The following is a 22,612-nucleotide window of genomic DNA, read 5'->3' as shown; positions in this document are numbered from 1 at the left end:
GTTTTAAGATTCAGTTTTATTTCTCATCTCCCTGTTGTTATAGTTTATTAGTAAATCAAACCTTTTTCCTCCCCAAATCGAGTCTGTTTTGCCTGTAATGTTAATTGCTGAGTCTTTTCCAACCCTTAAGATTCTGTGATCTTTCTATCCTTGACACACAAACCACTCACTATATTTTCTCTCTCCCCTGTCCAGTTTAGGAGAGGGAGTGATATTACAACTTGGTTGGCACCTACCCAGGCCTATACTACCACAGCCTTGCTCCTTGGGTACCAAACATCTTTGACAAGCCCACAAGGACCATAAAGAAGTTACTAATTGTTGTTGAGCGAGGTTCAAAGATCTCAGTGTGGACCCATGTTTTCAACCACAGACATCATTGTTTAATGCCAGCAACTATGTACCATGCAGTCACTCACATACACCTTCCCATCTCTCACTGGGATGAACAAGAGAATTAGAAAGAGGAAAAAAACCCAAAACTTGTGGGTTGCAATAAGAATAGATTAACAATTGAATAAAAATATTATTGTAATAGGATTAATTTGTATCTTTTTTGCTTTCATTACTAACACAGACAAGTGATGCACAATGCAACTGCTCACCACTTGCTGACCAATGCCTAGTAGCAATTGGCCTCTCTCCATCAACTCCCCCCAGTTTATATACTGGGCATGACATTCTATGGCATGGAATAGCCCTTTGACTACTCCAGGTCAGTTGTCCTGGTCATGCTCCCTCTCAGCTTCCTGTGCACCTCCTCACTGGCACAGCACGGGAAACTGAGAAATCCTTAGCTCATAAGCACTACTTAGCAACAAGTAAAAACAGTGTGTTATCAATATTGTTCTCATAATGAAACCAAATACAGCACTGTACCAGCTACTAGGGAGAAAGTTAACTTTAACAGTTGAAACTAAGATAACAGAGAAGGGGTGCCCTCCACTCTCCCTCTCTATCCCACACAAAAAGGCATATGGCTACAAGGCAAGTCCAGTTAAACAATTCAGTGAAAACCTCTGCCCGAGGTCTGTTTGTTGATCCTACCTCTCTCAGCAGAAGTCTCTTTTCTCATGCCAGCACTGCAGCAGAAACCAAATGTCTGGGCAAGGGCTGCATTTTGCTCTCCCACATGCTTTAATAATCTCACTAGCACCACAAAAAGGATCCTGATTTTATTTTTCCAGTTTCACTACTCAGCTGTACTGCCCCTCACCACAGCCATACTCTGACCTTCACTTAGCCAACAGCTATCACCAACCTTTCTGACCAGCCTTTCATTCATTCATATCCTCGGTGGGGTTTTACTCATCCACTTCAGCAGACGACCTTTGCTTTAGTTTTATTTCAAAACTTCCAGTCCCCATTTCTCAACTCCAGGATGCCAATCTACTTCTAACAGCCCTCATTTAAATTACAGCACAGATGTTCTGCTAAAGTATCTAGAACACCAAAACTACAAGAGATGCTCTCAGATTTCACTCCTGTTTACTAGTTTCATCCTAGCTCACTGAGGAAGAGAAGTCCTGTCAAGCCTCAGCTAGGGTAGTCTGGAATGTACCTCACAGGTGCACAGGGATGCTGAGTCTGGCAGTAGAAAAAGCTATAAGACTGGAACATGGTCACGGAGAACATCTTCTGTGAAGGTAGACAGGTAACACCACAAAGTCCATATCTGACTGCAAAAAAAAAAAGCTTTTCAAGAGTCTATGAATACAGCCCAGAAACAAAATCCCTTGTCCCAAACGAGGTCTTGAGAGCCTGCTCCAAATCACTCAGCCCACCCCAAAGTGGTACAAAGGTTATGCAACACTGTTTTCTCTTACAGTTAGCTCCTTTGGGTTGAAATGTTGTGGAACAGACAGCGTAGGAAATTTTTGGATCAACTGTAAAAGCCTGGCAAGAGACGTGAAGGCAGAATAGTACAGTCTTAAAATAGGAAATTTTCTGCACTATTTCTAGGAAATAGTGCTACCAAACTCACCCACCAGCACAGTAGCAGAACCCTACAGAAGACCCTTGATGCTCTGCATCAGCACTATATTGTATCGTTAAATACAACCCCTGTTAACTCTCTTGCAGCTTTCTTCCCCAAAGAATTAATTCAGACATTAGCAATTCAAGCTTCTTTAGCTAAAAACTGTAGGAAACAAATACCATACATGATAGTAATAGCTAACTTTAAGCAGTAACTCTTGCTAACAAATATCTGTTCCCTCTAGGTCTGCTGTATTAAAAGGTACTACACTTTGTTTCCCCTCTCCTTGATTGTCACACCACTTATTTGTAAGCAAACTCACTGTGGCTGGAACAGAAAAATAGCTCAGCTGATAGGAAGAATCTGAAAGTCTATGCCAGTGCTGCAAAACTTGAAGAAATGGAATACAAAATAATCCAGGCATATGTAAGAACCCAAGGATTTGATCCTACTCACATTAATTTCCTTCTTTAAAAAAAAAGGACTGCTACTAAGCTTTCTCTTTGTCAAAGACAACATTGCTAGAATCTTTGTAATATGCATTTTGCACAAGAACCAAAGATAATACACTTTTTGCCAAGAAACAAACAAATACTTCTATTCCTCGCCAGAGTCCAAGATTGTTTTTAAAAGCTGCCACCATGCCAAATCAACACAAACCTTCTGCAACCTATTTTGTATCCAGAGGAAGATAAAATTTTCTAAAGGTAACATTCAGCAAACTACTCAAAATATTCTTTCAAGAAGATAAGAACAATCTTCTGCTTGAACAGAAACCTTATCACCTGAAACTACCTTTGGATGCAACAGTTGCACAGCTCCTCGTGCATGGAAGTAGTATGTAAATCTCTGCACATCTGGACAACACTAAATTAATAGAAGGGAACAAAATCGTTGTTGGCTAACTTTATGGCTTTTTTCAAGCATATGAAAAACTCAAGTCTGGGAATAAACTGGCAAATTTTCAAGTCCCAGAGTAGAACATATAGAAGTATCATGAATTACATTGCTTGTTACCTAGCACTACATCACCACATAATCACACCAGCTGTGACAGTGAAACTGTTTAGAAAGACACATACCTCACAACTGTATCTGGAGAGAAGACTGCTCATTGAGTTTTTTCCCCTTCCCACTCAAATTGAGAAGCTGAGGGGCTGACATCAGCTCTAAAGTTAGCCATCAGTTTCTCTGAATGCTCAGAAAGGGAGAGGAGAAATTGGGGCAGCTACAGCTGCTTGATGATAGCAATTCTGGCAGTTTTCCTAACAACCAAAACCCAACAGCACAGGCGGGTAGCTAATCTTCATATTAAGAAAAACGAAGCCCAAACCAGAAAAGACTCAATAGGAGAAGAGATGTCAGGGAAAGCTGGAGAATTGTAATATAGTTGAGGGAGATACAATTTCTTGTTGCTTACAAATACATCTTTTCAGCTGTAATAAAAAGTTCAGGTTTAGGCATGAGCCAGTCTGTTCTGCAAGCACAGTCATGCATTCAGAGCATGTCAGGAAATGCGCTTCTCCAAGGATGGTCTCCAGCCAGAGTAAGGTGTGCAGCTGCCCTTTAAAAGCCTGCTTTCAAATCAAGGAACAGGCAAAGCAAAGACGGTAGCCCAAAGCAAGTGATTTCTTTCAAAGCATATAGAGGCCTGGAAAAAAAAAATTAGGACCTTTTTGATTAAATTTCTATATTTTGTATCCTCACTGACTGGGAGAGTTTGAGGATTTTACTGGAAATAACTTTCTGGGTTAGTATTTTATCGGTTACTTTATTCCTCCCCTTATTAAAAAAACATCTTCACCATCAGTATCTCCATATTGCAAAGTGCTGATCTTCCAAGCCAAGGCAGTTCATCCAGCCCTTCTGTCTCCTCCCTCTAGGTGGAGAGCTTTACTGTGGCACCAGTGCACAGCCCAGCATGCAGCTGGGAGAGTGCACTGCCACCACATCCGTCTGTCACAGAACAAGAGTATAATCTCCATTGGGTATCTGCGCTGGTCCATGCTGCACAGAAAAATAAAGACCAAGAAATGGAAATCTCTACTAATCTTCAAACCAACATGAAAGAGATCTACAAAAGGAGAACAACCACTATGGGATTTCAGGATCATGAATCTCCTGTCCCTGGCAGGTAGAAAAGAGAGAGTGCCCCAGTCTTGCTCCAAGCAGTGCTCTGTTTTCAGATTTTGGACTTGGACTTTCTTCTCCCCACATCATTCTGCCCTCTTCCTCTCAGCAACAATTTCTACTCTTACTTATATCACCACACAAAAGAGACGGGACAGAAACTTTTCCATGCCCATCTCAAGGTTCACTGCATTTGAAATCAGTTTAAAAAAAATGGAGGACCAAATATGGAGCTGACAGTCCTCTTCCAACTCCACTCCCAAGAGATCAAAGGTGTTCAGAACAATAGCAGTCCTTGAAAGCATTTAAGGAAGAGACTCAAATCACCTTCTCTCTATATAGTCTCATTACTTACTAAAAGAGTAAATATTACTCATTACAAAGTTCAATGACCAGTGTTCATATTTTGTCACAAGGAATTCGGAGGAAATACTTTAAAAGTGGAAGCCTAAGAGAAGTCAGGAACAGGTGAGGTACCAACTATGATGATCAAATCATGGTAACAAAGCAATCATGGAATCAAGTCAGAATTTAATTTAATAACCACTTATACAGAACTGATGATACATAAAAGCCATATTAACCATCAAGCAGTTTGTCATCTTTCACATTTAACCATTACTTCAGGGGTATCAATATTCTTTACAACATACTACAATGCCTAAACAAAGCAATTAATTTATTTAAACCCATAAGCAAGCTTTCTCTGAAAAGACTTCCTTTCTACTTTTGAATGCTCCCACTGAAAGAGGCCATCACACCTTTATCCTCCATTCCCACTGCCAGCTGTATATTCCTGCCATTTTCCCAATCTGCCCCTGCACCAGTACAGGCTGGGGGTCGAACTGCTGAAGAGCAGCTCTGCAGAGAGAGACCTGGGAGTCCTGAGAGTCCAGCGCAGGGCCACTAAGATGATCAGGGGTATGAAACATCTTTCATACGAGGAAAGACTGCAGGAACTGGGGCTGTTTAGTCTGGAGGAGATTGAGGGGTGATCTTATTAACATTTATAAATATCTAAATGGTGGGTGTCAGGAGGTTGGGACATCCCTCTTTTCTATTGTAGCTAGCAACAGGACAAGGGGTAATGGGATGAAACTGGAACACAAAAGGTTCCACTTAAACATAAGAAAAAACTATTTCACTGTTCAGGTGATGGAGCCCTGGCACAGGCTGCCCAGAGGGGTTGTGGAGTCTCCTTCCTTGGAGGTCTTCAAGACCCACCTGGACATGTTCCTATGCGACCTGATCCAGGTGACCCTGCTTCTGCAAGGGGGTTGGACTAGATGATCTCTAAAGATCCCTTCCAACCCCTACCATTCTATGATTCTATGGTATCAGTATTAGTACCCATGTGGCTAACAAAAGTCAACCACAGCTGAAGATCAACCAAAAAAGCCTGAAAGGTTTTCAGCTGGAGCAGATTTTTGCAATCTTTATATTTTCCTAGCTCTTAGTTTAATAGTAACCTCCAGCATTAAATAATCTTCCACTCCCTGCCCTAGACACTCACCAGCTGAGGACTTTGATTTGGCTGGGCTTGACAGCAGCAATAGTGATAAAGGCACTGGAACAATCTGAACCTGAAGGTAGCAGAACCAAAGATTTTACCTTTATGACTTCTCACTCTCTAGTGCCCTCTAACTTCCCAACATCTCCACTGGATTAAGCAACCTTTTTCCATGTAATTAAGGAACTAAGTGTGGCTAAATGTATTAACAAAGATAGCAATGTGTTAGGAGTGCCTGTTGTGCAAGGCTAATCTTCATCCTACTTAAGCCATTCCTCCTATAAAATCTCTTAAAAGTCCTAGTAACAACTTTCAGTTAAATCAGATCAAACACTTCATTAAACTGTTTAAACATGCAGTTTTGTAGACAAACATGCTATAGTATATGATACATCTTTGAAATCCATATTAAAGCATTGTAACTTCAAATAAACCTCACAAGCATTTTTCAGATGTCAACAAGCTCAGGTATAGAACGGGGAGAAAGAGAAGTGTATTGGTACCATAGCATGTCTGCTAGCCATGTTTCAACTGCAGTCCCAGAGAGGTTATAACTGGAGTTGAACAAAGACTTGTTTGCTTTATAGATGCCACAGAAAATTGCTCACTTCTGAAACAAGTTACTCTCAGTTTAGTTTCTCCAGAGGCTGAGATAATTGCATTATTGTGTACTATTACATTAAATGGCACTACCTGGTAGAGGCAATGTGACAGTCCTCAGCTGCTTTAAATAGGTGCACAATGATAACAATACAAGAGAAGAACAGGTTTTACAGTTCACTCCATACAGGGTGTTTCTCCAAGTTGTCTGAAGAGTGACTGTAGACACCTAAGCTGTTCCAGATTCAGATTCTGTACTTTGTCCTCCTAACCCCACCAGGTATACTATACCCAAGGGAGAGAAACATTAAGACCTGCAAGGGAAGCCTCTGCCTTCTGTCATCTGGTCTGCTAAAGGCAGGAGACACTCCTATACACACCTAGCAACAGCTGAGGAAAGCCTTTACTGCTGTATTCAGTTTTCCTTGCTGGTACAGGAAACAGAAACACACAGGTTTTTCTTCAGTCTTACTACATCTGCTGTTCCCTCAAAGAGGATAATGCTGCAGCTCCACCTCCTATGCTGTCCTGCCAGCCAAGCAGTAATGGCAGATCAGTTAAACAGATACCAGTTCTGAGGAGAGTGACAACAGGAACATCAGGTGAAGTGAGGGTGCCCATTATCATAGACAAGCCAGTTTCTTTCTGATTTTCCCCCCCAACACAAAGCCATACTTGAATTAAAAGTAAGGAACATTTCCAACATATGGATTTTTACAACCAAAAACCTCAAAAGGAAAAAAAAAAGTCAAAAATCCTCTCTACAAAAGTTAATCCTGGAATTAATGTGATTCATTTGAAAACTTCAAGTTTTCAAATGAATCACTTGTCCTATAAGAGTTATTATACATGCACACCTGTAGGAGGCCAGCTATAAATAGTACCAATGAAACTATCATACAAAGACACAGAAGTGCTACTTGTGGCACCATGATTAAGCCTGTGTCAGCAGTTTGATTTTCATGACTTTAACACTCAGCTGTAAAAATGGTGTTCAGTAGAAGCACGTTGCACTTGTATCTATGGGGAAAACAGTGTCAGTTTCCACTGGGAAACAGGCAAGATTCAACTATATTTTAATACAAAAAAACCTCTCTGAATAGCAAGATCCAGAATGTGCAAGTCATTTTGGGATATAATCATTGCCAAATAGGACTGCTTAAAAGACAGTTTGGTAAATACTGCAAGACAGAAACTTGGTAGAGTGTGAGAAACTGAGAAATAAGTGTGTGTGAGATTTCCTATTTTGGCACACGTTCCTCAAGAATTAGAGGTACACCAAAGAAACTGTGTGCTAATACACAGTTCACAGATATATGTCTTCATAACTTGGCCACCATTTGCTTAAACAAAGAACAGCATTAACAGATTTATGTTGGAAAAGGCACCACTTGAGATTCTTCAAGCAAGGACATCTGTAACCAAATAAGCTATAGATCATTAGTTCTGTACATGCACAAACTTAAAAGCCCCGCTTATGCTGACACAAGACTCACATCTGCCCCAAATAGGTATGAGAAATGCAGCATTTCATAGAATCATAGAACGGTAAGGGTTGGAAGGGACCTCTAGAGATTATCTAGTCCAACCCCCCTGCAGAAGCAGGGTCACCTAGATCAGGTCACAGAAGAATGCACTGAGGTGGGTCTTGAAGACCTCCAAGGAAAGAGACTCCACACTGTCCCTGAGCAGCCTGTGCCAAGGCTCTCTCACTCTCAGAGTAAAAGGGGTTTTTTTATATTTAAATGGTACTTTCTGTGTTCCAGCTTCATCCCATTACCCCTCGTCTTGTCACTAGATACAATAGACAAAAGGGATATCCCAACCTCCTGACAGCCACCATTTATATACTTACAAATATTAATGAGATTCCTCCTTCAGTTTCTTCTTCTCCAGACTAAACAGCCCCAGTTCCTGCAGTCTTTCCTCGTATGAAAGATGTTTCATACCCCTGATCATCTTGGTGGACCTGCGCTGGACTCTCTCCAGCAGTTCCCTGTCCCTCTTGAGCTGAGGAGCCCAGAACTGGACACAGAACTCCAGATGAGGCCTCACCAGGGCAGAGTAGAGAGGGAGGAGAAACTCCCTCGACCTGATGGCCACACTCTTTATGCATTCCAGGATGCCATTGGCCTTCTTGGCCACGAGGGCACATTGCTGACTCATGGTTAGTTTATTGTCAACCAGGACTCTGCAGAGCTGCTCTCCAGCAGGTCAATTCCCAGCCTGTACTGGTGCATGGGGTTGTTCCTTCCCAGATGCAGGACACTGCACTTGCCCTTGTTGAACCTCATGAGGTTCCTCTCTGCCCAATTCTCAAGCCGGTCGAGATCCTACAGCACAGCCTTCTGGGGAATCAGCCAGTGCTCCCAGTTTGGTGTCATCAGCAAACTTGCCGAGGGTAAACTGTATACATTTCAATCAAACATGTTAGGGGTATCATATTGAACAGGTTCTGCAATTAAAAGACACATCTTCTTTGAAATCAAATGCAGTCAAACAGAATATTACTAGAATCTAAAGTGAACTGTGGAAACAGGGCACAGACTCTGTCAAGGTGCAGGAACAGAACTGTTTATTGTACAAGCATCTCATTTACTTATACCTCCCCCCTTAATTCCTTCTAATCAGAACTGGTTTTATTCAGTGGCCTTCATAGCAGCTGTGCTGATAACTTGTTTGCTATTTGCATCTCCTGTTCAGGCGGAGGCTCCTCCAATCAGCTACATGTGCACGCTGTGTTCACACGCCAGTCCACTTCTTTCTCACACTGTACTGCATCCTGCATCTTGGTTTCCCACAATGAACTTCTTCCCCATGTGTTTCGATGCATCAGGCAGACTGCAGGGTTTCTGGATTTTATTATCTTTACTGCTTAAATTTAATTATGAAAAACATTACAGACTAGCTTAGAAGACTAGCACTCTCCATTGCCTCAGTGTGGAAAAGCTGTTAATGTTTCTTAGTTGTAGCATTTAGCAATATAATTTAACACACTGAATTTTAATAATCTGATTCTCCCCACATTTATATTCAAAGAGCTGCTTCTTCCACATACATAATGCAGTAGTCCTATTGGAACAACAGAAACAAGAGTAGTTTCTTCTCCTGGCCTTTCCTACACTTTTTCCCCTTACTTCATGTTAAAAATGAACCTTCCTCATTAAGATTATCCAAGGATGGAATTAGAAAGATTTAAAGGCAACACACCTGACAAATCCTGTAGATTTAGAAACCCTTCCCTCCTCCACCTTCCCCTCAGTCCCAAACATGCAAGGGGAAAAGCTGAACACACAAAAAATGTTAAAACTAAAGGAAAACCCCTTATCTGAACTGATAACAGTAATCTTTTAAGCCTTGAGAGGTTGTACAGTTTTAAAAATAAAACATATTTTAAGTTACAAAACTAGCTAATGCCATTCCCGTAAGCTCAAATTCTTCCTTAGTGAAAGCAATTTTAGTCAAAACTACCTTCACTGAAAGGCAAGAACTGGTCAGAATTGTCAAACTGGTGACATTATTTTACTCGGCATATTGAATCACTCAGGATTTCAGAACTCTGTTAGGAATGCAGCCTTGTACTTCCTTCAAAAGAACCTAATGGATTTTTGGCCAATCTTTCCCTTTTCCTACCATCCAAGGCTATAAACAGGCCCCATCACGTCCTTCAGCACACACAGACCATGCAGTAAGTGCCAACACTTGTAAGTAACTATAGAGGCTGTATATTCTACAGCCTCAGTGAACCAATAGACAAAAACACCTGAACTCTCCAGGGAGTTCTGAAAGCAAAACCATTACATTTTTGGCTGGAAGCATGTTTTAACATCAAAGGCACAGTACACAAGTGATGTAGAGCAATCTAAGACAGATCACTGAGGCCAAACAAGGTGAAAAATCAAACATAACCAGTCAGTCCTTCAAACAAAGACTAGAGGCTGGGTGATTGAGAGGGCAGTGATGACATAGCTGCAGTGGCATGCAGAGGGTCTTCAGGAGGTGGGCAGTGATTTGAGAACACCATTCCTCTTCAGACCCAATGCAGCAGCCTCACAGAAGCAATGTCTGTAAAAGCACCTAGTTCCCATTTCTTTAGTTGCATATATACACATTTACTGTGCAACATGCTTTTCTTACTAGAAGAAAAAAAAAACCACAAGTGATCAAATTTTGTTACCTTTGCTTATCCTGTAGAGCAGGATAACTAGCTGCAGATAACTAAATGCTTCCTCAGTGCAAGATGAAATGCTAGTCAGAACAACAGAAGCATAAGCCCCATCAGGCAGCCACCCTAAGTACCTTTCAGTCAGCAGAGCAGATATGCCTATAGTTAATACAATTCGTAGGACCAGTCTTATCCTATTTGCTCAAAAGCTCCTGGGGCTCAGTCAGCTGAAGGGGCTCTCACTCACCAGAACAATTGGCTAGACAATTTGCTTCAGTTTAGAAACAGTTAAGCAAAAAAGTTCCTACCTGAGATGACAGAATCCATCACCAGTAACATAGGCTCATACAAAGGAAATGAAATGATTTCAATTAGTGAAAGTTTGCCATCATGTTTTCAAGTTACACCAAGTAAATCCAAGAGAAACTCCACCTACTTAACCAATATCAAGAATATGCTGTATGTCCACCACCACAAATAGTACTTATAACAAACTGATAGGGAAGTTGCACACTTCAAATGCATGTGCACACTCATTTCCTGCTTTGCATGCCTTCATGTTAACTAAAAATAATTTAAACCATCATTTTACAGTTCACTTATCAGAATCAAAACCACAGCATTATTCCTCAGGGAATTTTAGTAGTCTTAAGGTTCTGGTTGTTTTCAATTTGTCAAGTTTGTGTTACAATCTTCTTTAATTGATCAAGACAACATAGAGATGCAAGATCCTGGGAAATGATTAAAACTAACAGAGTTAGTGTGTTTCAGTTGAACTGCACTGTAGAGGAATTAGTAATAAGTATTTCCCCATCTGAGTTAGTTTCAAATTTTAAGAAAGTCTGATCTCTCATCCTGTTTAAACAAGCAGCAATAGAAAACATAGGTACAATTTGAAATCACTAGACTTCACACATCAAAAATAGCAGCATAACAATGCATTTCCACAAAGGTGATTTTTTATAACATGATTAAATCGTGATAAAACAGAAATGCAAGAATATGAAAGTACAAAGATATTAAACAAAAATGCAGCATCATTTTGGAGACACAGTCACTATTAAGACTCCTGCTTCATTCTTGAATTAAAAACATCTCAAACTAGCAAAATACTAAAAAAAAAAAGGACTGAAACCATTGCACTATATATTCAACACTAAAGGGCTTGAATAAGAACATAGGAACACTTAATGCATATCAGGTGACCTTCAGAATTAAGAAGTCATATACATGAAGCAAAGCCACACAGAAGTTTTCAGTCTCGAATCACCTGCAAGCATCATTATTTCTCTAAAATAGGCTGGGGGCACAACTCAGTTTGTCATGCTTGCCCTCACATGTTGAAGAATAAATCTCCAATTTTATTTCACTTTCAAAAATAATGTAAGTGGTTGTAGGTCTCCAGGTGCAGTAGCAGAGTCCCCACTACTGTTCAGACACCAGTCACATTCTGAAATAGCATTCAGCATCACTACAAACATTGAAAGAAAAAAAACCCAACTTGTAGACAAAAAGGTTGTGAAGTTCTGCTCATATAGACCAGCCTAGGGCTTCAGCAGAACAGTAATGACTAAATCAGCACCAAAGTAGCTTCTGGGCTATCTCTTCTTAAGTATTCCCATGGAACACAGATACCTCACAAAGCCATCTAGAAGATGCATGCAGGTCTGAGGAGCTCTGTATCCCACTATATGTCTCATAGGATTTCAATAGTATTTTAAGTTCAGAGGCAAACAGCATGCTAAATTTTGGCAGGAATATGTTGACAAGACTACTAATGTGTAACCGTGGGAAAAGTCACACTGACAACAAACCCACAATTATGTAGTTGTATGAAATCCAGAAAGCATAGCCAGACATTTCAGCATTTCAAAAACAAACCTGGTCCACAGTAATGTTTGCTTTTAGAAAGTGATATCAGTGCTAAAGGTGACACCAATCAGCAACCAAAGTATCTGTTCCTTAGCTTTCTAAAAGAGAAATTCCAATCAAGAGGAAGCTACAGGTCACCATGAGTATCACTTATGAAGCCAGACAACTGCTAATGCAACTAAAGGTTGCATGAAACAAAGGTTAGGAACAAGGCACAAAATAACCATGCCTCATGACAGCATACCTGCAATCTGGCAAGTAGTAGCCTAAACAGTCAGATGCTGTTTCCCAAGTCCAGAATAGCACTGACAAGTGTACAGGTAGGGATAACAGCAGTGGGCAGAACAGACTGCAGCATAGCAAACCAGGAGCATAAACAGAGTATAAGAGCAGCCAAGAGTATTCCCTGCCTGACTTTATGTTTATTTCCTCCTAGACATATATACATTTTACATGCCTTAGGAAAGGCTAATTTCCATCCATAAAAATAATCCAGGAGGCATGTATTTCATATCTATGCAGGTGTTAGATATGCAGAGATAATATATCTCCTTACAGCAAAAGCAAACTACACATTTAACATGGTTAGTTTTTTCCTTCTACATTAGATTTCACCACAACCTGTAAGAATTACCCTCTCTGAAAATAATTTCCAGGCAGCAACAAATAGAGTCAAATGATTGCTAAAGCAAAGCCCTGAAGAAACTTCTCAGATAATTTGACTGTATCTTACTATATTTAATAGCCAGATTTTTTCCAGAGCAAGCATACTTTCCTCCTGTTATTTCAAAGTTGTTTGAGCACAGCAAATGCAACACAAGTTAGTTTATCTAATGCTTTGCAAATGCCAAGATGTGTGGCATCCCACACTCAAGTCAAATACATTTTTGTGGCTGACATACCGGTAGGATTACTGTATTCAGCTGAGCATGTCTAGAAAGGTGGTGCAGTATTGTCAACTTCTAACTGATCAGTCTGCACCATGCAAGCTGTACCATTATTCAATGCAGTAGAGTTGCCTCAGGGTATATCATCAATGATACATACACCACTGAACTCCAACCAGATCATACAGTCAATGGGCATGTCCTTAGACTTAATTTGCCCAGTCAGATAACATTTGATGGGTTTTTTTTTCCTTATGTTTAAGTGTTAAAGCAAAACAGACTTCAAGAAATACTCCTGAAGAAGGAAGCCTGACTTAAGTATATCACTTGGTGTGTATTTGTGAATAAATGAAAAGAAAAATGTTGCAACATTGACACTGCATGAGGAAGTTGATTGCCAAACAACACGTGTAAAAAGCACAGGTATCAACAGCTAAGTCAGTTTACATTTACATGTTTGGCAAGCTTTACAAAAGATGTATCATGGATTTAGATTGTAAAGTCTGTGTACACCCTAGAAATGGAACAAGCTCTAGGGACTTTCCAGTAATAGTTAGATGAGCCTATACAAAATTCAACTCTTTCACTTCATCTCCTATAGCTTTGCTTAATTGAAAATTTTGGACATAATCATATTCCCCAGTTCATCTGCCTATGACCGAAAGCAATTCCTTGGCTGAGGTCCTGAAAACAACAATCAGCAAATTCATATGAAACAAATAGGAGGTGACAAAAATATCAAGAAAAATATTTTATTTTGCTCATATGGCTAAAAGGCAACCAGAGTAAAAGAGACTGGGAGTGAGAATGCACACACTTGTGAAAGAGGAAATTAGAAACCTATCATGCCACTGACTTGCTCTTGTTCACCCATGCTTTCCAAAATAAGCCTGATTAGTGTTGCAACCATGTAGGAGAAGCGGAGCTGACAAGTTAGTAATGGATATTTAATCAGGACTCTACTCCAGACACTAGAGTTGCTAGAAATTGTCAAGAGTACTTCCTCACTCTCAGACTAAGCGCAAAGAAACTCAGTCTCAGTAAGAGACTCAGAGAAGCAAGGTGTGGACAACAGGAAGCATCACTACGATGAACACCAGCATCACAACTGCACTGAAAAACCTTTTCAACTTCCTTGAATTACAGGGATCAGAGTGGTAACGTTTGATGTATTCTTCACACAGGTCATCAGCAGGTTTAAGTACTCCATTTTCCTTGTCCTTATGTACAGCTAGCTATTTCCTAAGAAACTGACTCCCTTGTGCAGAAAGCTCAACAGCCAAAAGGATCTGAAAGAGACAGAGGAGAAAAAAGAAAAAAAGACCAAAACTTAGTGGGAAAGGACAAAGTCATGAGAAAAAGGTTGTCACAGTTCTCAATTAAATCTGGATTGGCTGTACATATGGAGAAGAAGATGCTTCAACTCTAAAAAATTCAGGAAATAGAAAAATGCAGGTTCTGTCTACATTGATATTCACCAATCCCCACCAAATTAAAAAAAACCTACAAACTAAAAAAAAACCCAAAGACTTAGCAAGTGGCGTGACGCTTGCAATGGGATATTCTGCCTCCTTGTCAGCCTGGACAGCAGTGCCAATAGCCCTCATGATTATCCACAGCATCAGGAACTTTCATAAGAAACGTTGCTTGGAGGAAGCCAGCTTCCCAAATCCAAGTTGTGTGCTACACTTCTATCTTTTTCCTATCTTAGCACTGTTAATATAAACTTTGTAATTTTGCTTTTCCCAGAACACTTTCAGTATTTTTATCTACTTTGAGAGCAGGTGCAAATCACAGCATATAGTACTTTATAATTCATTTGCTGTTGATGCTTTTCAATCCCCATTCCTACACATATCCTGTTCAAATCCAAGGAACTGGATTGTCTGCACTGGTCTTTAATGCCTGATAGCTGAGTTATGCTCTCTGGTAAGCAACTACAGACTAGAACTTCACTGACAGTCACATATACTGAGAAAAGTTGTGAAAGGGAGAAAAGAAAAATAAAGTTAATATACTAATACACACATGAACTACTCCTGTATGAGCCATATTTTTTTATCATTAATATCTTCTAGTTCACTTATGTTCAAACACCACCAGTAGCTACACTATTCCAAAAGGCAATGGAGTACAGCTGGGCTTTTCCAGGCAGGCACAGAGAACAGCCAAAGTCCTGGACTCACAGTACTTGGAGAAGACAAAAGCCCCACCAACCTGCACATAATTGTAGAGTATGAAATCCAGATGAAGAAGTAATTATAGATTCCTTTGTTAAGAGGACAATGCGTTAGCTGAATTAGACTATCTAGTTACCTTCCTCCTGTCAAAGCAAATGCCAAGACAATCAAAATTCAGGCATCTTTCTAAAACTAGGACCTCTGCATTCAGATAGTATTCTGGTCTCCAATTTCAGTATGCTATACTACTTTTCAATAAAACACCTTTTTCAAGCATGTTGAATGAAACTCCATAGCAACACTTCTTATTTAGGTCCTGTAAAGGGAATGACCTAGAATCACACTTTAGGCAAGCTTGCATTTCATGCTGCTACTCACTTGCTGCAGAGTTTTCATTAAGCCACTTATGCCATCTCGTCACAAACTGCAGGTGTTCAAGGGGAAGGAAGGGACCTCTGTAGATAACCCAGCACAAGATGTCTGCTCAAGTCAGTCAATGAAAACAGGTTACTCAGGGCTATGTCCAGTTTGGTTTTGAATACCTCCAGGGACTGACACTCCACAACTTCTATGGCAATCTGTTCTAGTGCTTGACCACTCTCATCATTTAAAACAAAACAATCCCCCCCAAAAAACGCAAACATATACCCTCTCAAGTTTAAGTGAAGTTTCTTGTATCTCAGGTCATATACAAATGAATGTTCCAAAATCTCTTCATCCTCAAACTAAAGATAAGGATGTTCAACAAATCTGAAGTTCTCGCTCAAGACACCTCTTGGCTACTCTGAGACAGCAAGTGAAATAAGAGTACCTGGCTTTAAACAAGACAAGAATTGTTAAATATAAAGGCAGCAATGCTAATATTTAGCTGTAGCTAGAAACCAAGACAATAAATGTTTATTTAAAGAGACACTAATACTAACATTTATCCAGAAAACAAGACAATATTTGTTTTAATGAAAAGACAGCAATGTAAATATTTAGCTTTAAACAGTTTCAACAAAAACTATCATCCTATTTCTACACAGAAAAGCAATCCTTTGGATTTCATCCTTCACCCAGAAAACCAACATTTTCTCTGGTACAACAGGCTATAATGTTTCTCTACATCTGCCTTCCAGGTATATAGTCACACTCTGTAGTGGCTATCAGTTACAAGAAAAAAAAAGTAATGAGTCATGTTCTTTTCTTACTCCTATTACTGGTAGAATGCCCCACAGTGTGTGTCTTGGTTTCATTCTCAACTGACAAATCTGAAAATAATCAACTCAACCTCAATGCAGTACAGCAAACTTTGCTTTCTCAGTATCTTCCACCCACCCTCCCCCACCTCAATACAGTTAGCCTGTCTAAACTATGAGCTCTAACACCTGCATAAAACTTGCAGTACACGTATACAGGTTTGGGGTGTTACAAGAATAGCAAAGGCCATAGGAACTCACTGAACTTCTGATACCACAGGCAGATTCCACAGTCTGTCTATGTCAACCAGTTAAAGAGAATGGTCTTGCATTTCTGCGTGCACAGACAATTGTCCGACATATTTACACAATTTGGTTGAAACTTCTGAGGACGCTATCATAAATTTTGCCAAATGGCAGCTGAATTTTACAGCAGTGAAGGCAAGGGAGCAGAAGCTGGTGCTAATACTGCTGCTGTAACAGCTCTCAAGGCAGAAACACAACTGCTTTCTTCATCTACCATTTGCAATAGCCTCTGGCCATGTAATGACACTCAAGCTGCACTGCATTGTTTCATTCAAAACTGAGCTTTTTAAGTGCCTGTTGAATGACCTTGGTCAACAAACTCATACTTCACCATCACCAGACACAAGACAGACATTATTCACTGCTCATAATCCAGTGACTGAGGGAGAAAAGTAGAGACATCAACATACAACATCGTAGCTCAACTCAAAGAATATGTTGTGTTATTTCCCCAAGTCAAATATCTAACTACACTTATCAGCATACAGAAAGACAATCAGACTGATTGCAGCATAATCACTTAGATATTTAAATGCAACTTTAACAGACATTTTAGTCACAGTGCCTAGAAAACAATGCTGTAAGAAAGTACTGCTTTAGTAGCTTCCCCCAGAAAGAGACAAGACATATCTTCCTTCATATTTAGAATTAGATTTGTTATACAAAACTCCAATTTTTACAGAGTAATTCTCCAAAGTACCAGTTTGAAAAGTCCAATACATCTCCTCTGCATTCTGAAAACACTCCATGAGTCACATTCTAGTTTTGTTAAAAACAATAAATTTTAATACACACAACAGGTCTATTTCATTTGAAACATTTCTCCTTAAATGAGGAAAAGTGCTATGCATAACTCCAGTACCCTACCTACATAACACTTTAGAAACGTTTTATCCACCCAACCACAGCAGTTGTCTTGTTCTGAAAATCATTCTAGCAAAACAGTGACTTGTAGTTCATCTCACTGCTGTACTGTGAAAAAGGAAATTCCAACACTGAAGAAGTACACATCACTACTGGCTACACATGCAGAGTCCCTTATCAGTAATGCAAAGGGTAGAATGACACTGATTTCACTAAAAATCCAGGGGTTAATGCAGAATTTGTAGAGGTTCATTTATCTGCTTTGATTTCATAGAGACTACAATTCAGTCCTTGCAGTTAAAACGCCATTTGAGTTCTCACCGTAAAATTACGGAATTTGTTTTCCTTTATGGTTTCACCATGTATATTGTAAGCTCTTGTTATTTGGCCAAAGGTCACACAATCACCTTCTTATCAGTAACACATTTGCTCTCGCAGAGACATGTCCTTTCATCTTCTGTCTAGAAGAGGAGCAATCCACATGAACCGATTTTGTTAACTGGTGCGGTAAGTTGGCACACGGTTCAAACCTCCAGTCACTCACTATACAGAAGAACTTGTGCAGACAGCTCATCCTCTTCTGGCATCCAGTGAAGTCTTATCAATCCCATCAGAAGCCCAAAAGTAAGAAGTTTCAGCTGTGCCACATCTCCATGGTATACTCCAGTTAAAAGCTGCATCAGTCAGTTGCCTCATTGTCAAAATACAGCCCTACCTGAGCTCAACTCTCTCTCCATCATAGCAGAAAGAAAATCCCATCTTTTGTCAGAGGAAAAGATGGACAATCCAGATGTTCACAGCTATACAGAAGTTCTGAAAAATAAAATGAGTGATCTGATTTCAACACTATGATTAAGCACACTTTCTGTGGCATCACTTCAACTCAGGAAAGGCTGCTACTCTTCAAGCAGCACCTTGCTCAGCCCAAGAGTACTATAAAGACAAAAGCACAGCTCTACATTTGCCTCAGATTGTCACAGCCCAGTTAGCTCATTACATATCTCCCACCTAAATTTGTTCCAAAAACCAGGTGCTATGGGGCCTCACTTGAGCAAATACTGACAGCACTCTGGCCACACACAAAAGCAGGGTCCTTACACAATGCAACTGCACTAACTCACCTTTAGAAGTAATCTGGTGTAGTAGAAAGAACTCTGTTTAAGTAAGAGGCATTTACCACTTGATTCTGTTTTATACCTTCCTCAGTCCAAAGGGCTCCAAGCCTTTATCTCCTGCTTGGCAAGAGCATCAGTTCCAAGGAAGAATGTGAAACAGATCAACTCTTTTTAGGCCAGTAATTAAAGTAACTGCCTGAAAGAGACAAAGCCTGAACTCTAACTTCAACTTCAGCACATTTGTACATTTTACATATGACAATTAAGTTGAAAAATAAATGGACTAGGACTTTCTTCCGGGAGGTGGAACATGAAAGTCTGCCTGTTCTCAGATAAGGAACAGAATCCATGTCTCCCATATCTGGGTGAGGCCTCTCCAAATAAAATGAAAGCTATTACATAAAAGGAATGAAAAGGAGTGAAAGAGGCAATGAACAAGTACAATGACTTTCTTTGAAGTTAGTCTAAAAACTCCTAGCAGCAGATCTGAAAATGATGGAGGACTACAGGTCCCCAAAGGGGCCATACTTAACAAAATTTCCATCCTAAGCCAAGAGTTAGTACAATCTTGTCACTTAGGCCCCCAACCTCACAAGCTAGCTTTCAAGTATCCCAGGCCTTTACTATCTCCACTTGTCCACACATTGCAACACTAGACAGTATACCCAAAACAGGTTAAATTAAGATGGAAGAGCTGCTTTGAGAACAGAAAAAACTAACACAGAATATGGTACTGAAAGAGCATTGTAGCTACAGGCCTCTAACTTACTATCTTGGATGAAGAGAAATGTACCTTCTGTCAGCAAAATGGAAGACTGTTCACACGCACCAAAGCAGCCCTTGGGAAAGCTCTAACTGTGCTTTTGATAAAAATAAACATCAGTCAAATATGTTAGTATACACAGATTACTAGTTTTTCCTCTTCTTATATTGCCTTGTCAGAGAGCCACTTGCAGGAGTTTCCTCAGCCCGTTACTGGCAGACAGCTGCTAACCCGTGGAAAGAACATGCATCAAAAAGTGTCCTAAGAACATATGAGAACAGACATAATGAGGTAAAACACAAACAGCAGATGAACATTCAAACTATAGCATAGGTTCTCTTGGACAACAGATGCAAGCCACTATTGTCTCTGGATTTAACTCCTTCACAAAATGTCAGGTAGGTCATCTTCTATAAAAAGAAAACATTTACTATCATTTTCTCAGAGTGAAAGAGCAACGTGTTTGTTTTGACATGTACTTTTCCACAATGCTCATGATCACCTGAACAATCCACATCTCACAAGTGTGTATCTGCAAGCATACAGGACAAGTCACAGTTGAGGGGAAATAAGTTCTTCCGTGTATACAGCTGCCACTGACTAAATACAAACCATAAAGCTGTTCTGCTGTTCTAAGCTGTTCACTGCTCTAAGCTGTTCTAAGACAAGCATTAATGGCTTCTATACAACACTACCTACCTAAGAAGCTACACTAATCACAGAAGATATGTCTTCTGAGCATAAGTCATTCAGCACATTCCAACAGATATGCAATGTGTGAGAGGAGCAATTTTATCCAGGCAATGGAAAACATCTACATTGCAAACAAGATATTCCTCCAATTAGCATGTCCAGGACAGCTTTCATTTAGTACCCACTTGCTAGCAAAGACACAAGAATGCAGATCTCTGTGTAGCCAAACAATCCACCCAAAACCCTGCCTGTTGGGAGTACAGCAGCAAAAGCTACTAACTGCCTACATCAACACTCCACCAGGTCTCACAGGGTTAAGACTCACTACCAACACATCTTTTTTTTCACAGTGCAGAAGTTGCTCCATGCCACCTTTCTACCACACCTTCTGCTCAAAGCACCAGGAGTCTGAGAGCATCATTATCCCTATGAGTAATACAGCTAAAAAAAATGTGAGACTGCAATGAACGCATATGAAACAAGCTGCCTGAGGAGATGCTTTTGTCATCCATTCAGGTCTGAGTATAAAGTAGGTACTGATAGTAAACACATAACTGCCCAGAATGCCAGGAAAACTCGTGTCCTCCACCTCGAGGGGATGAGCCTGCTCAGATGAAACCCCACTACAAGCTGTTTCACACCTGCCCTGGTACCTTCATTGCTCCAGACCATCAGGATGAAGAGTCTCAACAGCGGCTCCTTCTACTGGCTTACTGGTGCGTTTCCCCTCTCATGGCTGCTCACTTCACACCTCACCTGAGCACAGGCTGATTTCTTAGGAATTCCTGCTAAAGATTACTACAAGACAGTCCAAAGGTGACACATGAAAGCGATGCACCCTTCCTCACACATACCTACTGAAAACCACACCTCCCCGCAAGCAAGCCCTAGCCACACGTGGTCGAGGCCAGAGAAGCCTTTTACCTCGGAGCTGCCTATCCACATATAAAGCAGCCCGTGGCTTCTGCATGCCGGGCAGACTGCGGCACGAACCACGCTGAAAGAGGCTCCGCATCTGGAGACAGCCAGCCTGTTATAAGGTGCGCTAGGGCCTGGGGAGGCACCCGCGGGGATGTGGTCCCAGGGGCCAGGAGACAGGATGGCGGCTGCCCCTGAACGTGCCCGGCTGCCCCACGCCAGACCCTCCAGCGCTACCGCTTCCACGCGCGGCCTCAGCCGCGGCTGCCCAGGGGCTGCTCACGGCCGGTCTCTTCTCTCCACCCTCCGCGGCCGGGAGCCCCGGGAGACCTTTCCCCTCACATGGGGAAAGCCCGGGAACGACGGGGACCCTCGCGCACACACACGCACGCACACACCCCCCGTTACCTGCCCAGTGATGCCGGTAATGAGAGCCACCTTCCTGCCGTTCATCTCCTCGCCCTCATCTCCCGGTGCCGCGGCGCAGACACACATCTCCGCCGCCGGCTGTGCCATCCTCCCGGCGGCGGGTGCGGCCCAGGTGCGCAGACAGCCCCGGCTGGAGGCGCGTCCCTCGGAGGAAGGGGGGCTGGCTCAAAGCGCTGGGGTCGGGCACAGAGGGAGAGGACGCCCGCAGCCCCAAGCGCGGCTCTGCACACGAGCTGCCGCCGCAACTACCTCTGCCGCTCCGGCCGCCGCCGCATTGCCGCGATCCCGCCCCACCCCGCGGCGGCCGCAGGTGCAGCCGCCCCTACCCGGCACCGGCACAGCCCTGCCCGGCCCAGCCCCGCGGAGGCGCGCGCCCGCCAAAGCGGCCCCGGCCGCGCGCGCCACTTTAGCCACAACCTCCCCTCGTCTCGCCCTGCCCCTGCCTCGGCCTGGCAGCCAATCAGGAGCCCCGGCACTTCCTTCCAGAGACAGGAGAGGCTGCGCGCCGCGGACGAAGGCGAGCATGGCGATTGGTTGAGCGGGGCGGCGGGGCGCGGCCTGTGCGGCTGCCGCCGCGGAGAAGCGGAGCCGCCGACTTCCTGACGGCGTGTCGGGAAGGAGGCAGCGGCGCTACGTGAGGGCGGAGCCACCGCCGCGCCGCCCTGCCCCGCCCCGCTCCGCTCTCCCCGTGCGCCGGCGGCACGGAGCGCACAGCGCCCCCCGCGGCGGGGAGGAGTAGGGCGGGCACCGAGTCACTCCGCGGAGGCGGCCGGCTGGGGACAGTGGGCTACGCCAGGTAGCCCCTGCGGGCTACCGGCTGGCTTAGGCGGTCCAGTTGCGGGTAGCAGGCAGCACCAGGTCAAAGCTGACCCCCTGTGAGGCACTGGACCCTTCGGGGAGACAAAGCCGCCAGGAGCTGGTCCTCCCGGGCACTTGTGGAAACACCATTTTATAAATGACCCAAAGGCTTCTGGAAGAGGGATTTGTGAGAAATAATTCTTCTCCTGATGGAACATTGGAT

General features: G+C 42.2%; 1 protein-coding gene across 2 annotated transcripts in view; it reads right to left on the bottom strand.

The window, feature by feature from the left end:
* The window catches only part of GMDS (GDP-mannose 4,6-dehydratase), a 417,125-nt gene extending 395,194 nt beyond the window's left edge, over positions 1-21,931 (bottom strand). For both annotated transcript variants that reach the window (XM_061995859.1, XM_061995860.1), the window contains exon 1: positions 21,571-21,931. In XM_061995859.1, the coding sequence (XP_061851843.1) occupies positions 21,571-21,678 (108 nt within the window). In that variant the 5' untranslated portion in view covers positions 21,679-21,931. The remainder of the gene's footprint in view (positions 1-21,570) is intronic.
* Between the last annotated feature and the right edge of the window lie 681 nt (positions 21,932-22,612).

This window comes from Colius striatus, chromosome 4, assembly GCF_028858725.1.
Source record: "Colius striatus isolate bColStr4 chromosome 4, bColStr4.1.hap1, whole genome shotgun sequence".
Taxonomy (NCBI): Eukaryota; Metazoa; Chordata; class Aves; order Coliiformes; family Coliidae; genus Colius; species Colius striatus.
This window is presented reverse-complemented; position numbering and strand designations above follow the sequence as displayed.